General features: G+C 33.6%; 3 protein-coding genes across 5 annotated transcripts; 1 reads left to right on the forward strand and 2 right to left on the reverse strand.

The window, feature by feature from the left end:
* The first annotated feature begins 1,250 nt into the window (after nucleotides 1-1,250).
* On the forward strand, nucleotides 1,251-4,205 carry LOC110427816 (voltage-dependent L-type calcium channel subunit). The gene is made up of 3 exons (XM_021443429.2): nucleotides 1,251-1,607; nucleotides 2,324-2,561; nucleotides 3,566-4,205. Exons 1-3 carry the CDS (start codon nucleotides 1,341-1,343, stop codon nucleotides 3,718-3,720), a joined length of 660 nt encoding a protein of 219 aa, XP_021299104.1. The 5' UTR covers nucleotides 1,251-1,340; the 3' UTR covers nucleotides 3,721-4,205.
* A 1,357-nt stretch (nucleotides 4,206-5,562) lies between these two features.
* Nucleotides 5,563-11,766, reverse strand: KAN (Homeodomain-like superfamily protein). Of its 3 annotated transcripts, none has more exons than XM_021443571.2 (6): nucleotides 10,131-11,766; nucleotides 9,826-9,902; nucleotides 9,200-9,245; nucleotides 8,775-8,949; nucleotides 6,000-6,081; nucleotides 5,563-5,919 (listed from the first exon to the last, which is right to left on the reverse strand). In XM_021443571.2, the coding sequence occupies exons 1-6, from the start codon at nucleotides 11,005-11,007 to the stop codon at nucleotides 5,824-5,826; spliced, it is 1,353 nt and encodes a 450-aa protein (XP_021299246.1). In that variant the 5' UTR covers nucleotides 11,008-11,766; the 3' UTR covers nucleotides 5,563-5,823. The 3 variants fall into 3 exon arrangements, with proteins under 3 accessions (XP_021299246.1, XP_021299248.1, XP_021299247.1); XM_021443573.2 differs by having other exon boundaries at nucleotides 5,566-5,919; nucleotides 8,775-8,940; XM_021443572.2 differs by having other exon boundaries at nucleotides 5,566-5,919; nucleotides 6,000-6,078.
* Nucleotides 11,767-20,714: 8,948 nt separating this feature from the next.
* Nucleotides 20,715-23,093, reverse strand: GEX1 (gamete expressed protein 1). Its single transcript, XM_021443559.2, is given in 7 exon segments — nucleotides 20,715-21,106; nucleotides 21,191-21,338; nucleotides 21,471-21,657; nucleotides 21,730-21,856; nucleotides 21,942-22,443; nucleotides 22,446-22,516; nucleotides 22,630-23,093. Coding segments are annotated over 7 exon segments (1,749 nt in total). The 3' UTR covers nucleotides 20,715-20,856.
* Nucleotides 23,094-23,902: the final 809 nt, after the last annotated feature.

Below are 23,902 nucleotides of genomic sequence, written 5' to 3' on the forward strand. Positions count from 1 at the left end.
TTTAATTAATTATATGAATTTGTTCTTAATTTCATGAAATAAAAAAAAACACTTAGGTTCCAAAACTATTCTAATCTCAAAAGCTTTCTTTAAGTATATATATTATAAGATTATATAAACAATGGTGTATATATGATAATTAATAATTTTTGTAATATTAACACAAAATAGAAAGTAAATATATTTATATTAAAAGTGTATATATATATATAATAGGAATTATATTCTTTTATAATATGATATAATATTCATATTATTTAAACATAATTAATAATATAATAATTTTTTAATTTAAATATATTAATGTCATCATATTAATAATTAGAGTAACCATACTTTTCATATATTTGTTAGTTTTTAACAAAAAGAATTACTTGTAAAGTTGGTAAAAATTATAAAATTTTAATTTAATTATTAAAATAATAAAAAGATATATAAATAGTAAAAAGGTTCGAGTAACGGGTACCTAAGGAGTGGTACCCGAACCTTACCCGAACCCAATACAGGTAGTGAAATCACTATTCAAACCTATCTCAAACCCAGTTATAGGGTACCTTAATCATATATAATCAGATTGAGTACTCACGAGTATCCTATAACTAGGTACTTATTGCTATCCCTATCCTTATCTCCTAATTTTATGTAGTTCATCTTCTCTATTTATGTAAATTTATTAAGTTCATTTTTTCTATTTATGTAAATTTATTTCCCTTCCATCTATATGTGTTTATAAATAGAGGCATTATAGTTAATGGTTGATAGACCGAAACAAAAATTGAAATAGTAGATCTTCTTACATTTTTACTACTTTTTTTTAATATTTTCTTTCAAAGTTATATTTCACAACACTTTTGAAGCTATATTTTATAATACCTTATTATTATTAGCATAAAAAAATCTAAGCAAAAAAATGTCAAAAAATCCATGTTAAAAAATATAAAATAATTGTAGTATTTTTACAATTTTAAGATGACAATTAAGTTAATTAACTACCTCATACGTAAATATTTTAAACAATAAAAATATCTTCTAACTTCTTTAAAAATTCGTAATCATAAAATCCTAAACTCTAAAAATACCTATAAAAAACACCCAAAAAAAAAACCTTTAACTTGTTCCAAAATATCATTGAAATCCTTGCCCATAAAATCCTAAAGCTCAAACTCAGGATTCAATTTAGTTTACGTAATAATGACATACAATTTAAATTCTATAAAATATAATAAATTATTAAAAAGACAAATCCCCAAGTTTCCACTTTCCATCAATCAGTTAGACTGAGAAAGTAGTTCTATCCTACCTTCCTTCTTCAACTTACATTTCGTAACAACACATCCGTGATGGCGGAAAATATGAACGGCGTGTCCGCAGACGAAAATAAGTGCAGCCGCAGGGAGGAGACGCTCTCCGGCGTTCTTCATCGTTTGGTTTCGACGATCATCTTCCCCGATGCATCGTCATCAGCATCAACTCCGCTGCTGAAGCGGATCAAAATCTCCATTTCCGAGAATGGGCCTCGTCTCGGCGAAGCCTCTAGAAACACTGGCCGGACTGTTCTGATGTGGACTCGTAGAGGCAGCCCTCTTCGTGCTCTTCTCGTCATTTCTGTGAGCTTTTTCTTTAATTATTTAATTAAATCGATCAACGTTTCTTGATATAGAATTGACAAAATAAAAATGATTCATCCTTAACATGTAACTAACTATGGCTTAATCTTACGCATTGCTTGAGCAAACACAAATGTGAATTTTTCCGATAACAAGTTATCTGATGCTTGAAAAAGCAGGGATAGACTTCCCAAAATTCCTCGTTTTCTCATTCGTTCTTACCTTTTCTATCTATTTGATTTGATTTAATTTAAAAATTAGTTTTTGATGCTCTTTCATGCTGCAAAATTTTCTGTTTATCTATTGAATGGAGTAGCACATATTTTTCCTGCCAATCTCTTGTCCTAGTAACTTTTTCTTAGCTTGATTTTAGTGAATGACATGGAAAACTTTAAATCATGATGGTTCCATCGTATTTATTCCTGAGTTGCATATTGTGGTATGAGTTTGGATTTGCTTGTGTGCCTTCTGGACTTGATTAATTTCTACATCTGTCCTTCCAACTTCTTTGTGGATCTCTTATGCACCAAGCAGCTCTTCTTTCTTGCAGCTTATATTGATTTCTAGTTATGATAATTAAGTGACCTTTGATTCTGGTTACATCATATTATTAGTGTGCTTCTCTTGCCCATACTCTTGCCTCTTGCCTGCGACCTCCCATAATTCCCATTCTTCAGAATTCCTCTGATTTTTTCCTTTTACCAATACTTCTGCAGGTTGGGACTATTACTCTTCTTACCTTAACAGGATTGCTCGTATTTATGCTTTTCTTTCTGGCTGCAACTGTCAATGCCATCGTCATCTCTCTTCTCATCTCTTTGGCAGCTGCAGGAGGCTTCATGGCTCTTTTCTTTGCCTGTGTAACAGCTATTTATATTGGGGCCTTATCAGTTGCTGCATTTGTTATTTCTACTGCAACAATTTCTGCAATTGTTGCTGTTATTATAGCTACGGGTATATCTCTAAGCATCTGCTTTAGTTTTTCTTGGTTTCATTCTTATAAATTTTTAGATTCTGTTCTGTTTATAAAATCCAATTTTCATGCTTGGCTTAGAAACTGCAAGAAGAAGCATTTCAATTAATTAATTTATTTAGGGTTGAATTTTTTTATCTATATAAATTTTTGCTGGAACCTATGATCCTGAACGGATATCAGTCGTACAGAGTTTTTATGGAAAGCCAAATGAAATTGCAAGAATTTGCTGTACACAGAACTCTCTCTATTGGGGCAAATCATCTCCATGATTTTCTCCTTGAAGTATTTGTCCGGTCCTTCAGTGCCCCATAGGCGGAAGATAGAAAAAAAATGATGAAAAACTATGATGTATAAAATTGGAAAACAAAGTTTGCAAGGGCCCATAGATGGTGAACTGAGTTTAGATTTTCTACTTTCTTGACCTGGTTGTATCTCCCATCATCACCATGAGTATGTTCACTCTCTCTCTCTCTCTCTCTCTCTCTCATGCTGTATGGCTTGGCCTACCTACAAGCATGAAAGTATAACCATTGTGCACTTTATTGACTAAGTTTGCTTTATGATGTGAGTGGCTACCTTTATGTGTGCTCTCACACACTGGTTGCTTGGTGTTTTTGGCATTACTTATTCATGCTATTCTGGTGTTTCATGGCCTCCAAATTTAGAAATCGTGTAAGATGTTTCAGCGACAAAGTTGAGGTCCTTCATAGTGCACATTCTGATAGTTTGTTATCGAGTGTATCCACACTGTTTGCTGTCTCTTTTGTGCCAATTGCTGTCTTTTTATGGCACTGCTAACATTTTTAGGCTATTATGGTAATATTAACTGATTATGGAGTTCCATACCCTCGTAATTGCCATCTCAAGCTTTTTCAACAAGAAGCTTCAGATTTTTCATAGTGGACATTGTTTAGGCTTTTTATTTATGCGACTTGAATTTTCTGGAGTGGTGCTTTTCAGTTGATATTTCAATATGAACCAGGTTGGGTTGGATTCATTTGGGCTGTATGGTTGGCAACTAAGAAAAGTGTGGCTCTTGCTAAGCACTCATTGAGCATGACTGGATCGGCTCTCTCAGCTTACTCTCCTGCTCGGCATACCCGTCACTACCAGGAATCGGATAAATTTTCAGATTGAAGTGCTTTTGTGAACATAAGCCCCAGGCTTGCCTTCAAGAAACCTGCGTGCTTTGGATATTTATACAAGTTTATGCTTGCGCTCATGTTTCTGACAGCTTCTGTGCATGTGTGTGTTTTCAGATGCTGTTGCTTGTATATAGATCAGAAGCATGACTGTATTTGCCAATTACCAGCGGTTCCAGAACCATAGGTAATGGTATAGTATTACTGTTTGTCTAGTTACATAGTCTGCATGCTGGCATGGTGTTAGATTTTCCAGTTTGTCTTATCTTTCATTCTACTTAGCCCGTCTTGGGTAACAAAATTCCGGTGTAAAAAGGGTCCTGACTGTTTGGAGTTCAATCATTTCCGGATGAATGATGTTGTATGCTTATTCCTCTAGATGGGTTGATGCTTAGCTTGTAATGGAAACCATGATAGTTATGGACCAATTGTATACTACACTTGATGGAGTTTCATGTGATACACAGGTTTGTTTTCTAACGTGTATTTTGGGATACGGTATGATTCCGAAACCGAATGTTTGGCAAATGTGTGGTAAATGACTGGTTTAACCATTAATAATTTTGCTCATATTGCTTTTAATAATTAAGTGGAAGATCTTTTAAATTGATGTAAAAATGATTGGTGGCGTTTAATCACTTAATGGGTTTTCTGATCATCAAAATAGTTAAAAAGTCTTGGGGGGGAAATCTTAGGGGCTAAGAAAAAGAGAAAAGGCTGTACCAAAGACATAGAAAAGGACAGCACAATACGTAAGAAAGCCCAAGTTCCAATCCCAAAAATTTAAAAAGAGCCCAAATGAGGTGATGAGCTAGCTTTCATTATTTCGGGAACAATGACAACCTCCTCAACTGTACACTCTGCTACAGCGATGAGATTTGATTTCAGTGAAATTGAAAAGAGGAGTGGCGATGAGATTGACAATGGTGACTCTGAGATTTGAATTGCAGTGATGAGATTGGAAAAGATTAAAGAAAAAATCAGAGGAATCAGAGTCCCTTTAGAATTCCACTGAATGTTGGAAACTAATTCATTAATTTGCTTGGTTCTGTGCCTGTCTTTGATGCTTCTTCTTTGATGTCCAATAAGTTTGAATTTTTAAATGAAAACTGCTATAGAGTCTTGATCTAACAATTCGACTATATAATCTGGCAATACAAAAAAATTAAATATTCATATATACATATGTTCTTGATATCATTTGCAAATATGGTCCGACTGTTTACCTTTATCAAATCAATCATTTACCAATCATCCATCATTAATCAGAGTGTTGGAGTCAAAATGGAACAACTACCACCAATTTAGCTTTAATTACAATTATCATGGAGGTAGCCGCCAAAGGACAACTTACTCTACTCTTTCAAGCACATAGAAAAGTGGGAGAGCCCATATATACTCTCCAAAGTATTAGAAAGATATGTATAGTTTAGAGTTGTTTGCAATAAACGAATTTATAAACCTCATTAAATTCATTTCAAATTCAAGGTTTGTTACTTTTGAAATGTCAAAACAAGTGTTAACTTCAAATCAACAATTTTAATTCCATAATTTCATTACTATTGTTTCAATATTCAACAGTTGATATACATAGCTAATGAATTACATAAAATGAAGACAAGACAAGGTGTTGCTTTGTCAAAATAACTCTCTAAACTTCATTTCAAGTGAATTCCCTTGTTCACTACTTGGCATTTAAAATGTGTCAACTAATCCATTTACAAATGAATTCTGTAATATATATTCATACCAAGCATATATAGAGTTAGTGGTTACAGCTGACTGTATGTATGTATGTATGTATGTATGTATAACAAGATGGTTACTTCTCAAATGATGAAGATTAATTAATTTCTTTTCTCATTTGTTTGCAAAGGCTTGCAATCAAAATTTATATAATGAAACTTCAACTTTTATCACTAAAAACAATCTCCCAAAACGATTTAGATATCTAATTACTAATATTGAAAAGCTGGAATGGCAGCAAATTTAGATATCTAATTTTGTATTTCATGTATGCCTGTCCATTTATGAATACAAGGGGAAGAACCAGCGAAGCACACATCAAATGTAAATAGAAGCAAAGTATGATAGTAAATTACTTATGTTGTGTGCCATGCCAGTCCGGTCTGCCTAATGTGAACTCCAAGCTCGGGTTTTTGCAATTCAACAATGGAGTTGAATCACAAGATTCCTGCAACAGTTCATAGATTTGTTTACCATATATAGTAATCAAACATATGATATATAGAAAAGCATTTTAGCTAAGGTTACCTCAGTTTTGTTGAATTGGAAGGATAATGGTCCTCTCACCCCATCTATATCATTCGAATTTGAGTGCAACCATGCTTCTCTGCTACCAAATCAGGTGTGGTTCAAATGACAAAACTTCAGGCCAAATAATTAATATTTTGTTTTAATTAAAAGTTAATTACTCATTTATTATCCAAATTATAGTAAAATTGTTGATATGGTACCTGAAGAAAATAAATTCATAATTAAGTACTTCAATTTTCATTTCATTAAGCAAATTGAACATCTTGCAAACTCTATTATATGTAATTAATCTTTTAATTAATTATTATATAAAATCTTTTTCTTGGAACATCAAAATGTACCATATAGTTTGAAACTTAAAAGGAAAATTACGATTTGAGAAATACAAATTACACTTTCCCCTGTTGTTTCAGTGGAATTCAGTTAAACACACATCAACTCTATGGTGTACCAAAAACAAAGGGAGAAAAAAAAAAAAACTCTGGTTTGCTTCATTAGACACGAGATGTATCCTGACCAAAACTTGATCTCCTTTTCTAATCTTTTATGTGTTTTGACAATTTTCTTCCACCCTAAAGAAACACAAACAAGTTTAAAATTCCAATCCAAAAACCCAATGTATGTATGTATGTTTGTGTATTCCTAGAGATTTGTTCACTAGTTAGCAAATGACATAGCTTTTGTATGTCCTCACTTTTGCAGGTATGTGATGCTGCAACTGGGTAAAAGTTCAAAGAAAATGTGTTTGCAAGAGGGGAGTGACACAAAATGCTCATGGTTGCATGAAATATTAGGTAGAGAGAGAGGTGATTTTTTTAGTTATAACTTAATCGACTTGATTCAAGTGGCATAGTAAAGGCTAAATTTATCCTATATATGCAGAAATAGAAAGCTTTGATTTTTTAGTTTCCGTACCTAAATCTTCCAATCATGTTCTTTGATAACAATGAGACTTGTTATCTTGAAGTCTACATAAGTACTGGTTTCAGTTCCAACTACAAAAATTGAGTGGCAATTCTAAAGTTACCTTAAATAACATTATTTTCGAATCTTGTTAAAATCTAGACTCTCAAAAATAAGAGGTGAAACTTGTGTCTCGGTAATTTTCTTTGCTTAATAAAACCCTAGACATCTTCAAGTTAAATTTCATAGTCGGGTTTATAATGTCCATTAAGTTTTGATTAAAATGATTAATAAATTAATATAATTACAAATTGAGCATGTACACACTACTACAAATTTTATCTTTAGTTTACCTAGAAAATATTTGCAATAACTCTTTCACATTTACAAAATTTTTCTTTTTTGCCATATAAAAGATATATTTTGTGCTGCAATAAATTATTACAAAGTGCATTGCGCTGCTAGAATGCATACAAAAATTGTTGCAAATACTTTCTAAATTGATATCATTCCTAGTTCTTTGCAACAACTTACATGTTTTTGTAAAAACATATTTTGCCGAATGAGAAGACTTAATCGGTGTTGCAAGCTACATTTGGAAACAAAAGTGTGCGTAAAAGTTATTGGTATTTTGGAATTGGCATTGTTACATTATACAAATATCAGGTTAAGAAGCTTCCTTCTTTATTCTTGTAGGCATGTATATAAGGGGTCCGTCCACTTATTGTAGAAGATTCAGATTAAAGTCTATATATCTTTCTCTGCTGTTTTATTCCAGAAAACTTGATTAATCTCTGGAGAATCAATGCTAAGATGAAGTGCACCAAAAACTCATGAGTATCAAGTTTTGTTTATATTGTAAACCACCTAAATGCAGTCTAGTGGAGTTCTTACGCTAAGCATTATATGTGTTTTTGTGAGCTGCTTGCATGTCAGATTTTTGGGTATCTATCATTTAAACTAATCAATTTGAAACAAAAATATATACCAAAGAAGAGTCATACAAAACCAGACATGCATGATCAACATTTAAATGAGGTTGGTACCCAAAAGATGTTTATTTGATACAGTACTGACACCATATAATATAGTTTACATTTATAGGAGTGGCTAAGTCAACAGAAAAATCGTTTTGGTCCTTTAGATGCAATCAATTTCAAGTTAGATTCGAATTAGAATAAAATTAGTAATTAAATTTTATATTTTCAATAATAATTTTAATTTATTACAGTTTTGGATCATTTCAAGCGTGAATCTTTTTAAGTGAAAATTATTTCGAATACTTCAATTCTTTTCAGATTTAAATATTTGACTTTGTTTGTCAATTTGGATTTGATTGAGTTCGAATTTTGGATTTTTTTTTAGCTTGAGTCGATTTTCTGAGCTCCAAGAAAGAAGAGTTAAAAATTGATTAGTGGCATGGGATGCGTCCTAAAGAAAAAGAAAAAGTATAGTTTCAGCTTTTTACTCTCATCCTAATTAATTAATTAGCATTTTGTTATGTTTCTCATTGCTTTTCTCTCAGGGCTCAGCCTCACACCAATCAAACTACCAAATCTTAGCTCAGCATAAAATTTTCCCCCAATAATAAAAAAAGAAAAAGAAAAGAGAGAGAGAGAGAAAGATTAAAAGAAAAAGAAAGGAAGAAACCAAGCAGAAAATAATAAAGCAAAAGCTGCCACAAACAACAACTCCTTTTATTCTTCAAAAATGGTGGACGTGGGCTTGCATTTCTAAGCTAATATAGTACCATGCAAAAAGGAAAAAGGAGAGCCAATAGCTACTAGTACTACTGCATCCAATGCATTCATGCTCATTTACATACATACATTCATACATAAAGAGAGAGCCAGGGAGGGGAAATGATACCTTGAAGAATTACTCCAGAGAGTACTAGTAGTAGTACTAGGATTACAGGGATAGTCCAATTCTTGTTGCAATGACCCATCTGATGTTCCTATTTGATCTGTTAATCCACGCAGGCCACGTTCGCTGCCGCTAACAACAGTGGATATATCTTCTTCTCCAGACCCATCTGATTGACCTTGCAGATATATAATATTAACGGCCAAATTGAAGAAGTACAGTGAACCATGCATAAATAACAATATATGTATGTATGTGTGGATAGCCATATCCTGTCTGAAAGTATGAATTATTTACATATACATAATTTATATATATATATCTGTATATAGATATAAGAGAAAGGAAAAGATAAAAGAGAGAGAATTCTTAAAATAAGGCTGCTAAAAAAAGCTGAAGCTAAGCAAATACGAAATAGTAGGAATTACCTGAGGAGGCTGCAGGCTTGTCAGTTGTCTTAACAGTACGATACATCTGCAAAGCAAAGTCATAGCAAAGGAAGGCCATTTGAACACATATAGTAGAAAGAAAAATAGAAGAAATGAGAACAAAGCCAAAGAAAGGATATAGAGGCATATAATATATAAAATCCATTCAAATCTCTCTCTCTCTCTTTTTTCTCTCTCTCCATGAGCGGGCTTCTGGGCTTTGTCTCGGATTCATCATTAATCACGAGGTTGATGTTTGATAAGGTAGTATTGAGGTGCGTATTATTGAGAAATGATGACTACTTTTGTCTGTTATCATTCTACCTATTTCTTTCTCTCTCTCTCTCTCTCTGTTAGAGCAGAAGCTGTCTATTTGGTCTCAGAAAGTTGCAGGCTCTTGGCACACTTCTCTTATTTATTTCACATCCATTCATTCACTCACTTGTTCCTTCATTGAAACCATTGCCTTCTTCGGCTACCGTGCTGGTGGGATTAGACCAAGACCTGAGCCTCGCGTGTGAGCGTGAGAGAAAGAGATAGAAGAAAGAGTGACAGACAGATAGAGAAAGCTAGGTACCCAAACCATAAAAATGAGCATGTTTTCTTTCTTTTTTTATTTGGCATACCTGTAAGTGGCTTTTCACATGAGCTAATGTGAGATCTTTGACATCCATCAGCTCAAGAACCGACTTCGGAGTAGCTCCTGATGAGCCCCATCAAAAGAGATTATATTAAAACAATGTATATGCACCTCCCCCCCCACCCCCCCAAAAAAAAAAATCTCTTACTTACCAAGAAAATCCAAAATCAGTACCGCTCAAAAGCAGAATAAACAAAAAAAGACTATCAAATTTAAGCTATAACTAGAACAAAAACATTATGAAGAGCATGCCTCTTTGTAAAGAAAAAAAACAAAAGTATGAAATTTTACTTTCATGACCACCAAGTAGCTCGACAGCGTGAACAAATCTAGCGTGAAGTGTGCTAGTCCATCGCATCCTTGGTGCCCTCATACTTCTTTTAGTCGGAAGTTTGGGCAAGAATCTTGATCTAATCAGTCCATTAGAAGCATCAGAAGATCCAATTCCGTAGTGGTTATGTTGGGGCTGCTGGTGCAATTGGTGGGATTTGAAAGCATCCATGGAAATCCCATTGAATCTAATTGTTGCCGGTGACCGATAAGCAGGCGAACCTTGAGTAGACCCTGAGCTTAATATGGAGATGGGATCTAATCCTCCTCCAAAGTAAGGCGAAGCAGAGAGAGATGGAGAAGAAGAATATAAAGAGGAAGAGGGATAAGGTATTTGGTAGAAGCACACCTTTGGATCCCTCTCTCTGGAAAGATTTTCTAAAGTCGGAAAGGGGAATGAACGGTTTTGATATACTGGAATCCCTTTTATTGGCCTTGCTCCATCAGATACATCAAGTAGGGAAACCCCATGATTTATATGATTTAAGTGAGTATTAGCTGGGTGAAGATGGCGATGAGTGCGGTGAAGAGGGGTATGCGATGGTTGTTCAGCTCCACCAGCTGACTTTCTTCTGCACTGCCTCTCCTGCTCCATGACATTAGCTGGATGTGGACGTGCTAGAGACAGCTCGGTGTAAGCTTGTGAGGCACTTATCATGGAGGTGCCGCTGTTGGATTTGCTGACTTCATGTCGGCTCAAAAGATTGAAGCTTGTATCAATAACTTCACTGCTCTTGCTACATATCAAAGAAGTGGAAGCTTTAGGCGGACTAATGTGAAGGGAAAGATCAGGAATTGGGTTCGAAGAGGGTTCAACGAAAACCCCTTCCAAGGGCATGGTTCACGGCTAGGTTTCTTTCCTAGTAGTTAGCTTTTCTCGCTGCTTAATTAATAACTTAGTTCCAATGAAATGAGAAAAGTGGGAGTGTGGTCAAGTGGGTGTTTGATCTTTTCCTCTTCTTTCTTGAGAATAAGTATGTTTAAAGTGTTTGATGTTGTTAGAAACTTGTGAGGAAAAAAGATGAAAAAGCTATGAAAGTTCAGCTGGGATTGTGTTTGCTAAAGGGGAAGAAGGAGTTAAAGAGAGGAGATAAAAAGGAAAGAAAAGACTCTTCAATTAATCTTCTTCAACAAACAAACATGCTCTTGAAGAAAAAAAGGAGACAAATAGTGTTAGTATTGGCTTGGAGGAGCAGATGATGGGTGGAGAGAGAGAGAGAGAGAAGTGCTTTTAAGCAGTGGAGGAAAAATCTATAAAGAAAGCTAAAGAAATCCAGAAAGGCATTGAAGGGAAAGGGGAAAGAGAGAGCTAGAGAGTGAGGATTTGGGAATGATGTTCCTCGAGAGTATATCTCGGAAAATGACACTAGAGCACAAGGTCTCTCTTTCTCTTTCTCTATCTCTGTCGCTCTCTCTTTCTCTCTTAGTCAAAACCAAGCTTTAAACAAGCAAAAAGAAAATTCACCAAAATAATAAGGTGGCTTTGATTTTCCTTCCCCGGAGACGACGGGATAAAATATGTTAGAGAAAGAAAGAGTCTCTCCACTCTGATTCCTTTTCCCCCACCCTCCTCGCTCCAATCTAACTCTCTCTCTCCTTTTTGTCTAAATGCTTTTCCTTTTTTATCCAAAGACTTTCTTCACACTATGAAATTAATGTGGTTTTTCATTTCCACGTTCCAATGGGCAGAGGCTAGCTAGTCTAGACAAATAGAAAGCTGGTACATGAATATGGGATTAGGACATACAGGATCTTTTTCATTTTCTCTATTTTTTTTTTTTGTGTATACTATTGTTATATGTAGAGATAATATAGACCCATTGACCTTAGTAATAAGAGACCCACCACAAAAGTGGGTTTTGTTTGCTTTCATGTGTTCTCTTCGAAAACCCTAAATCTGCTCATTTCCTTTCTAATTCCTTTCCAACCTCCCAAATATTCCCTTCTAATCTTGTCTGGCCTTCATGGGTTTTATTATATCTTCCTTCACATGAACCTCCAAAAAAATATATCCTCATTGACTCCCACACACTATGCACGTAATTACTGTTTGCTAAACCCTAAGCTAAATCAAATTAACATCATCCTTTTTTATATTGAGAAACTAACCTTTCACTCTATATACATTCTCTGGAGATAACAAACTAGCTCTTGGGGAGGCAACACTTTACTTTTATATATATATATATATATATTTGGAAAATGGAGATTTTAACTCTATTCTTTTTTAAAAAGAGATAATGTATCAACAAATGAATCTACTGTTTATATGTACTTTTTTTTTTTTTAAAGTATAGAGGTTTTAATGCTACCAAAGATTGCTAAGTCAAAAGCGATGTTTAGATGGTGCATTCAATGCATACTAGGGTTACAAGGATGTTCGTGCTTCTACTTTCACCCTCGAGCTTGTTCTCATATAATTGGAAATGTTAATTATAGTTTAATTTTCTTTCGTACATATGGTAGGTAAAGAGGAAAAGGGAATTTGATCCTTAGACCAAATTTATCTTGAGAAGAATAATAATTGTTAGGTTAAATCTGAGTTGTTTTTAAATTATAGTTTATTGATAATGGTTAATGTGATATATTCATATTAAAAAATTTTATAATTAATGCATTTTTTATTTGATTTGTTAATAATAGTACATCAAGTGAAATAAATATTTGATTGAGAAAAAAAAAGAAATAAATATTTCTTAAATTAGCAACTTAACTAAGGATAAGAGACATTAGTCACTAGCATAACCCTCAAAAAATATATATTATCTCTCCAGTCTCATTTTCTTTCTTCATCTTTTCTTTTTCGAACATCCAAAAATTATTAAACTTTTATATATCCATTTTTAAATACATAATACTCTTACATTTTTATATAGACTTTTTTACTTATAGAAATTAGAAACAATTAAATATCAATAGTACAAAAAATTAAAATACATGTTATCAAGAATCAATTTAGCCTAAGAAGTTCATTCAAAATCCGTACAAGAAAGAATTTCAGATAATGGCATTCTACTATCCCTATTTCTTAAAGTGAGTAAACCACGCAATTTATTTCCACAATTAATCTAACCAAATATCGTATTACAACCACACAATTTATCTTAAAAATTTAAAGCGCAAGCGTCCACATCAAACAATAGATTTTGCATTTCATAAGTTACAAAAAGAAAAAACAAAAAAAAAATACATGACAGTGCCATATAACGCTGTCCAAGGGCCAACACTTCCAAATCGATTCATAAGACAATCGCCATAACCGTACCATAAGGAATTTTCATCTAAGGAAAAGGTCGAGTCACCAACTAGATTTGTTAACAAGCCTGAGAACCCAAAGAAGCGACTACACCCCTTGCAAAGGACCTACCCTCTATATATCATACTGCGCTATAGATGGGTTGGGATAACTTACAAAAGTGAAAGTACTTAAGCTACGACTCGGCCTTTAAAATTATCTAATTAGTCCATACAACACTAAGACACGCATTAGCAATTTAAATCAATCACATCAATAAATGTAAGCAGACAATATTCTTAGCATCCAAATATAATCAACAATGCATAAAAAAAATCCTACAACATGCCACTCTAAACAAATAATTTCCAATAAAATCCTTAAACACGCATACTAACGAGTAAACCATAAATAACATGCTTTGTGGAAACAATTTTGAACACAATTTTTAAATGGTAGTTTTGAAAATGTTTTGTAGTGAAAATGGTTTTGAACATAATTTTTAGATCCTATAAATCCACAACAAAATGAAATTGTTGAGAGAAAAAATAAAATTTTCAAAGGAATGGCAAAAAAAAAAATTCTTTATCAAAATAGATTGTCAAAAATATTTTTAGGTTGAGACTGTCAACACAGCTCACTGAGTTTTAAATAGAAAACTAAACATTTCACATTTAAGGACTTTTGGTTGTAAATTTTATGTTTTGAGCAATGAAAAACACACCATTGAAAATTTGATGTTAAGAGTGATGAAGCTATTTTCATGGGTTATGGAATGAACTCCAAGGTCAATAAAGTGTTTAACAAAAGTTTTTTAATTGTTGAAGAGTCTACATATGTTGTATTTGGTGAAACTAAATGATGCACCAAGAAAAGTTTGTTGTGATGATATTGTATATATAATAAAAATATTTTACAATAATATTACCTAATTAGACTACAATATCTAGTTAATGATCCAAGATTGAAATCCAACTAAAGACTCACATCTAGTCTAAATTTCTAATCAAAAGTAAAGATGTCAGCAAGTAGAGTACCTGTTATGTTTAAGACATCTTAACCGGAACCCTATTTTTTGATAAGATATCTAACTTTTATAAATATCTTATAAATTTTTGAATTGGTATCTGAATATTTTAGACATTATCTATTAAATACTCATACTCATTAAATACTTGATTCAAATGAATTTAAAATTAATTTATATATATTATTAATGAAATTAATTTAATAAATTAATATTAGTTCATAAAATTAAAATTTGAAATCATATTTAGAATAATTAATAGATTTTAGTAAATATTACATTAATTATAAGAACTTATAATTTATAAACAAAAAAATAATTAAAATTTAATATTAAAAATCATTATTTATAATCGAGTTTTGATAGTGAATACCCTAACTACTATCTGGATTTGATTATAAAGTATTCTACTTTTAATCAAGTCAAATAATTTAAGATACCCAATCACAAGATATCCATTGACATCCCTAAATTTGAAATCCAATTTGGAGTTTTGATTTTCTAACCATAAGTTCAAGATTCAATTTGGATTGTTGACTTGAAGTGTTAAACCCAGTAGACAAGAAATTTTGAATAGAAAGTTCAGTTTAATTTCAACCCATGCCAATAACGAAATTTGAACCCAAGTACAAACGAACTCATTTACTAAAATCCAGGCTATCACATGAATCGTAGTAATATAAAAATCTATTAATTTATATGAAAAATTATCTTTAAAAGCATTAGGGTGTATATATATATATATATATATAAAATACAATGTTATATAAAAGTATAATAATGTTAAAACTATTACAGTGCTGAAGTATTATGTAATGTAATATGCAAGGTAAAGGTATTAGTAAATATATTGTTAATTTGTTGTCACGTATATTTACTTAGATAATTTTAAATAAATAAAATTCAAATTAATAGGGCCTACAAACGCAATGGAAACTTCAATTTCCTATTATTTACATTGAGCCATCAATTTATTGCATCCAAACATATGAAGCCCAACACAAAAGGTCCAAAATAAAATACAAAATTGAACAACAATAAAAAATTCAAATAAAGAACAAAAAGGATAAGGTGTGTGTGAATTGGCACCAAAGTCAACGAGGGGGCAGCTTTGAACCGCGCTATACTGAGACAGAGGAGAGAGAAATGGGTGGAAGGAAATTTTTGGGGATTTTTAGGTTTAAATGAAAGGGTCAAACGGCGGCGTTTGGGAGGGTGGAAGAAGAAAAATAGAAGTCGGCCGGTTCTAACCAAGCCCAGTCCAGGTTCATTCAGACCAATCCGCTTAGTCAAGTCCAATGGCTTTCAAGCCATTAGTCAATAAGAAGTGACTTTGAGGTATAATTTTCAATTTCTTTGTTTTATTGTTACTATTTATTTATTTGTGTTGCCAATAAAAAATTGAGAAAATTATTTAGTTTTTATAGGAATAAATTAACCAACCATCATAGGGGATATAACAAATGCTCAAAATGGTCTCAATAATGCATTTCAAGGAAATTTGTAGTGACATTTTCTTTCAATAAATTTTTGAGGTGAAAAATATTTTAATGGACTCCACGAAAGTCTTCGGAGTGTTTCAAAAAAATAAAAATAATTATTCCAACATGTGAATGAAATTCAAATAATCATAAGAATGCAGAATAGATAAAATAATAAGAAAACAATTCAAAGAGAAAAATAATTGAGAATAATAAAGTTAAAGCAAATAAATTTACTCTTAAATAGCATCCGAGTGTTTGGTTTAGTAATTAATGCATGATCCCTTTACTTAAAGAGTAGAGTTCGAATCCTCCATTCCCTAAACTCTTAAATAATTTGAAAATTGAATCATTCTTTATTTCGTCACATACATTTGAATATATATTAATTGTGCAAGTAAATGAACATATGAGCAATGGTGGGATTTCTCAAGGAAATTATGTTGACAACTTTCTTGAAAAATTCCGGAAGAAATATTTTGAAAATTTCATCAAAATGTAGGGAGAATATAAAAAATTTCCAATATAAAGGGAGAAGTAAAAGGATAATAAAATAATAAGAGGATTGGATAGTATAAAAAGAAGGATAAAGGACATAATAATAATAATAATAATAATAATAATAATAATAATAATAATAATAATAAGAACCATTTTCTTTAAATATTGAATCAATCCAAAAACAAAGTCTAAAACTTAAGTGATTTTCTTGAATACTGTTGAAGTGAGGGGAACTTTCCTAGATCTCACGAAATTATTGGGAAGGTTTGAAAATTTTCCTCGATTTTTAAAAATTGAAATAATTAAAAATTAAAGTTATAAGATAATTATTAAGGGGAAACAAAATTGAATACAAGAGATTTAGGACCATTATATTAAGGTTAAAAGATTAATATATATATATATGATTAATTGTTATCTTTTTTTGAGTGAACCCGGTAGACCAAAACCTATTTTTATAATGAGTCTTAAGTCAAACTTAAGACTCATTATTTTGATAACCAATCACATCTAAACAAAAATAAATTAATGATAACTCTCTACATGTTAAGCGGTTGAGTCCTGAACCCTGCATGTTGTGACATAGATCCAAGCACATTTTTGTTATTTTAGATGTCATGTCCAACCAAACAACAACTCCATAAGTTTCCCCCGTTCCATGGGCCTGAAGCACGTGTTTATCCTTGTAATCAAGGTAAAGAAGCATTCCAGTCATACGTTACTTTGTTAAGTTGAAAGATTGAAATTGAAACTAAGCTACTCCTTTCAAGGACATATATATGTGGCTACAACCTCAATTTAGTCTTTGTGGAAGTTCCGACGCTACAACAGTAAATGTCTGTTCCAGCAGTAAAATTCCTATTTGTCGGATTAGCCCAATATTATTCTCATTAGCTTTTACACTTGTCAACTGCAATCCTTTTCAGCAGTAGGTTGTCGTAACGGTAACGTGTCTAGTAATAATATATCCAGCCATAGATTCTCAACATTAACATTACCCAGGGTTGGAACGTTATAGGGATAAATTTTTTGGACTTATCATAGACATTTCTTGGACATGTTGGTCATCCATAATTATGATTAGTCATTCAAGTGTCGCAAAGAATTAATTTCAAAGTAAATGAGGGAGAAAGCACCTTCACACGTTGAGTTCAGGTCCTTCTTGTGTTTGCCAGCATCTCGTGGTGGTTTGCATCTCGGTAGCTCAGATACTTTTGTTGCCAACGGCGGCTAGCAAGAAAAGGGCAAATGTTGTCACTTTCTGCCTGGATGCCCAATTTTGAATGCATCAAAGGATTGAGGTGGGTGAGGTTTGATCATGTTGCCCGTAAAGATATGTAAGATGACTCGGAGGAGAGAATAGAGGCATCACTGACTGTGAGCCATTCGACAATAACCTGCACAATATCATAGTGATTGAGGATAGAACTAAGCAGCTCTGCCAAAAAGTGGCAATTGCCTCATCGTTTATGTAACATGGTCAATGCGATGTCAGTATTAGTGAGCACAATCATCGTAATGTCAACATTTGATGGAAGATTTCTATAAGTGATAACAATTGTATAAAAAATTAACAATTATTATATTATAAGAATTTAAATTTATATAAATAATAGAAAAGAGACTACATTCAATGATTATAATCTAGAAATTAAATTTAGAATTTAACCCTTCAATTTTGATAAACTTAGAATAAAAAGAAGTTGGAAATAGCTATTTTGAGACGTGGACTTTGATTAATCAGAGAGAATAGTTATCCCCTCCAATATCCATTCTATGGACGGTGGCCGAATGACGGATCCAAATGGAATAAGGACGAAATGAGAAGTTCAATATCCGTCCAACCAAACGCAGCGCGTTTCTCATTCCATATCCAGGCAGCAAGCATGAAAGCATTTTACAGGGTCATTAATTAAAGGTTCACGTAGCTTGCACTTTTGTTGTCAGCAAAAAGAAAGGGGGAATTGAAAAGAAATAGCTTTGAAAAAAGAAACTACATCCTTTTCTTTCTCACCCGTTTTCTCTCTTAGTCTTTTTACTGTTATTATTTTCTCTCTCCTTAATCCTGTCTAATAAATAATATGCCAATCATAAAGCAATCGATTACAAAATCATTTAATCACCTCTGACATCAATACTTTTCTTTTCTAGTTCAGCCAAAAGAGTCCCATACCCTTCTGCCCCTTCCTCTGGCATTTATTACTCTTATTTGAAGGCATGGGCCATCTCTCTTATCTCTCTCTCGCTCTCTCTCTCTCTCTGCCATAAAGCGTCAAATGATGTCTTTTGACTTTTCTTTACCATTTAGCTGAGTCGATTTTTGAATGAGCGTCTTGCATTCTTCACCGGTGACCCCACAATGACAACTTAATATATCGAAGTCTACTTGGTTACCTTAACGGGAAAGATGCTTGTCGACGCTTCTATCTCAGGTTTTTAGTCGATTTCTAGGCCCGTGTAACTTGACTGGGTCTTTCCCTTTTGGTGTTACCGTCGGTGTGAGCTAGATGCTTGTGGTTCATCCCGGTAAGTCTCCTAATTCAACCAAAACTCTTCGCGACAGTTGCAAACCTCTTCTGCCAGGGGACTCCTACCCATTGGTTTGGGTATTTTTTGGTGTTAACACTATCCCTCCAACTCTTTATCGTCTCATCAAGCTAAGCCTAAACAATAAAAGAACCAAATAATTGGTTTCTTTCTCTTTCTATTGCATTCAAGGGAATATGCCAATTTGAAAATCATTGGCGGTTAAAAAAACAATATCGAACCCAGTGAAGAGCTTGATGAAGTGACCAATTTTTTTTTTTTAAGCAAAGACCAATAATACTATGTCGGGCTTATTTGATAATTGCTTGTGTTTCCAGTCCAGGAGATGTTAAGTTGTTCAATGAAAGGACTGAAGCGAGTTTTGTATCTTATAATTTGTTGATTGTAGGTTTTCAGATGTGAGATCAGCTTTGAGTTGGCCAAAGCATTTAGGAGGATGCAAGCAGAAGGAACTTCACTATAACGTTTTATAGTGGCAAGAAGGATGCGCCGCCAGATTGTATGATTGAGCCAATTGCTTATGACTTATGGACTAAGTGAGCATTTGACTTCATAAAATACGATGTCGAACGGCTTTTGCAATATGCAATCACTGGACGCACAGAAAATCCTGTCAAGTTATTCGATGAGATGGTTGAATCTGGCATCAAGCAAAATGGGGTAATATTTGTCTCGTTGTAGATTTGTGGTCAATCCAGGGTTCTAGTAGGGACGGATATAGGGGTTTTTTATCAAGTCTAGAGGATTGTGCTTGCCTGCTAGATATCTTAGGTGGAGCAGAAGGTCGAGGTGGCAATGGATTTAGTTTGTGAACAACATGTCCGTGAAGATGTGTGGCAGCGCATAATATATTGCTTAACTCTTGTTTGAGCTCGAGCCATACGGTCCTGGGAACTATTTCATGTTGTCTTCTGTTTAACCCAAATGCAGGGATGTGTGAGGCAATTTAAATATAGGGTAGGAAGGTGATACAGTTCAGATGAAATCAAAGAAAGGCTGGTTGCAGCTTGATGCAAGTACGGACAGAATTCACAATTTTGAGGTGAAGGTTTTTTAATTTTGTAATTCTGTGGAGCAAAGCAAATTTTGGAGTGAACAGATGGAAGATACGGAAGAATGGAAATGTAGCTGAAATTAACGGCATTGTGCTTTATATGTACATCAAGAAGGGCAATGAGGTGGGTCTGTGAATGAGCAGATATCAACTATATTTCAACTCATTTAGATTGCTGGTGGATAAAAATTGTTTCAAGAGTAACAAGGAGAGTGATTATGTTTAGCTGGTACATAGTAGTCCCATCGTTTCAAACATTGTGAGTGCCCATACAAGAAGTACGGGTAAAGCATGCAAACATGCTTTATCCTTAATTTCTTCTTAAATGGATAGTATATGGTTGTGGTCCTAAGTCAATCATAAATGAATGCTGAGAAAATTTAATAACAGTGTTGAAAAAAAAAACGTAAGGGAATCCATGGAAACAGAGGGAAGAGAATTAGAGAAAATTTTATAGAATGAAGACTCTTTAAAACACTAGAGTGGCCGCCTTTAATTGCTCTGAATAAACAGCTTCTGCCAGGAAAGTCAAAAAAAGTATCAAAGAGAAGACACTGTCGCAAGTTCTAGTTAATCTTCAAACATTTTTAACGCAGACTCCAATATGCAAATCAAAATCTCCATTACAAAAACAAAATGATAATTTCTACTGTACCATTGTAACATACAAGCTAGATTAAATAAAAAATTTACACCTAGAAGTTTCTACTGTGTGACAACTTTTGGCATCTACTCACCATTCTGTACATAGGTAATCAAGGAGCAGTTAGTATTGAATAAATGAAGACAATTTAATTCTTGGAAAAGAATACAATTTTGAATTTGAAGTAAGCTTTCAGCATTTAACGGTGGCGGAGATTATATTTTCTTGTGTTCGAAGAGGTTGTGATTAAATTCTCTACTACTTTTTCTTGAATTATATAGTCAGGATCTTCAAGTTTGTCTACATCCTCTGGTAACTCAGCATCTATCCAAGAAGACCAATCCTCATCATCACTATCCGTTTCCCATGACAACGCTTTGTTGCTTTGAATGTTATTAACTTTCTCCATTAATGTTAATAACATCTGATGGTTCAAAAATTCATAGTCCCTGCATATTTTATTACAAGGAATTAATTCAGTCACGCAATTTATAAATCTGTCTTTGCACAAATGTAAGTCTTATTGTGCATACCTGTATGTGAAAATGGCATGTAGAAGCTGAATAGAAGCAATAATCACAAATAGTGACCTAACCACATTTACCATCCACGTTTTCTGTTCAATATCATTAGTTGTGAAGCGAAGAATGGCGACTTCTACCAAGAATGTTGCACATAGTCCTGCCAACAACAAGAAATTGTACATTACAATGGAATTAAAGCTCTTGAATCTAATACCCAATATAAAGAAGATAAAAGAAATAACGAACAAAAAAGAAAGAGATACAAGTAAAGCAAAGCATGTTTGCATACCAATATATAGCCTGGGTCTCACAGTATAAGTTTGTTTTGTGCTAGTGAACATGTAGATAATAAAGATCGATAGAGAGTAGACTAAGAATGTTTTTATTAATCTTGATTCAAACAGCATGGCATTGTGCAGGGCATGTAGCTTATCTAGAGCCATGAACATGCTTGCTTGCTTTGATGCGAAAGCCTCCTGTAAAATGGGAAACCAATCAGAATGCTATTCCATACAAGAACATTCCGAAGGATATTAGCAATGCTAAACCTGAGCTGCCAACATTGACTTGGAACTTTCAACCAAGTGATCGTGGACTTGTTGAAACCGTTCTTGACGTTCAAGGAGCTCTTCCCGTTGTTTTTGTCCATATTCAGCTAACTGCTGCAGAGCATTCCTATGATTCAGAAACAAGAAAAAGAAAAATTATTGAAACTCTTCAGTTTGATATGTTCTCGTAAATTTTTTTTTTCCTGTTTTACCTGCTCTCTTCTAGTGCTTCAGATTGAAATCTAGTCAGAGATCGAAGACCCTCTAGTGCTGTTGACTGCCCCTCTAGAACTTGTTGTTGCTTATCTAGAGAAATCCCTGCCATATTTCCAATGTCGTCTGCTGTTCTTTGCAGATTGTTTATGCTTGAAGACATTGCATTTCCAACTCTGCTTATCTCATTCTCTATTGAAATAGCTTCATTTCTCAAGTTATCTACTTCATGCACCAAATTTTTGTTAGCACCATCAAGCATTGCTAATCCTTCCTTGAGTTGATCATTCATCATTGCCTGACCATTTCGCAGCTCTTTTTGCGAAGCTGCAATATCTACAGCTTGCTTGTAAACTGTCTGCGAGTGCCCAATTAAACCGTGCATATGACCTTCTAAACTTTGAGTTGTTTGATACATTATAATTCGAATATCAACTGCATTCAGTGAATCATGAATCTGATTAGAACTCTGCAACAGAACATTTGTTCTTTCTTCTATAGATCTAGTTTGTTTTCTGCATGTTGGGCGTGATTTATCAGTTCATTAACTAGTCTTTCGGTGTCACGCTTAAGCCTGGTTCCTGATAACACCAAAAACCAAATTCTGGTCAGCATAAAAAAGGGAAAAAAAACGCAAGCAAAAGTAAAACTGAAATTAATTTGGCTGATAAGAGACAAAAGCTTAACTGTAACTGATAGCAGATGGAGTTAGTCTCAAGCAAGAATTCGAGATAAACCTTGTGTTCCAAGTCGTTTAAATTTTTTAGGCAATAAACCATAGCAGATTTTGTGTCACAAAACGGAAAAGGGGCCTTCCAGAATCTCTTTGAAAGCAGTCCACTTAGATGCCATGCAAATCTTGAACGCTTCTCATCTGTAGCAATGATCTCTTTGCACCCAGCAAAGAGATGTCTATAAGCATTCTTCCAGCAAGAATTTGACCCAACCAACTTATTCTTAGCATCTTCGAGCAGCCTGATTCCCTTCTCATCGTTTAGACCATCCACCGAGAATTCAGCCACTGACGCATGGCGAATCGCCTTTTTATTAGAATGAGTTTCTGCAGAAGAAGAGAACCAACCCCATGACTGGCATCTTGGTGAAACACAGAGTAATACCAACAGAAACAGAAAAAAATGATGATAAATCATTGAAGCCTTCATTGACTCAAAACCCAGAACCTGCACTCAACAGTTCAAACACAGAAAATTAATGTTCACCACCGCAAAATCCCATAAAAAACAAAGAAAAAATTTGATCCGCTCTCTTTATTTGCAGTAACAGAGTCCAGTAACGCTTTATACATTAGACTAGACTAACCAGTCTTGGAGTCCAAGAAAAGCGAGTCCGAGGATTTCAATTGTTTCTTATTTTATATACTTTAGTAATATCAAAATTATTTCTAAATATGAATCCGATTTTGTCACGGAAAAGTAGCATCAAAGGACTAGTGTTCATTACCGAAAAGTTTCCATTATGTCAATATCAGTGTCTTTGACAATTAGATTAAACAGAATAAAAGAAGCAACAGAAGATGAAAAGGACAAGGCAAATTTACATCCCAACATATTCAACCGGATGGACTTGCAGACAGTTTAAAACTTGCAATCACAACATCACATAGACAACATTATATTACCATAAAATGACAAAAAAGAAGACATCACAGAAAATCAATTAGAAAAACATTTAATCATCTATTAGTCACAAATCCTTAAAGAAAGTTTTAGTACGTTAATGAAACTGGAAACCAAATGTGTAAGAGAGAAGACAACCTTGGCTTGAGAAAGTTGAGGGAAAAATGAAGAAACAGAGCAGAGCAAAGGATTGAAAAGGAAACGTCCGACTATGAAACGATGCGTTTCTCCGTAAAAGGCCGCGAAATCTGAATAAGAAACGATGCGTTTCTCCGTGAAATGGCGCGTAAGATTTTTTTCTTTTTATTACAAAGATTAAAATA

This window comes from Theobroma umbraticum, unplaced genomic scaffold (assembly GCF_002168275.2).
Source record: "Theobroma umbraticum cultivar Fairchild unplaced genomic scaffold, ASM216827v3 scaffold_239.0, whole genome shotgun sequence".
In the NCBI taxonomy this organism is placed as follows: Eukaryota; Viridiplantae; Streptophyta; class Magnoliopsida; order Malvales; family Malvaceae; genus Theobroma; species Theobroma umbraticum.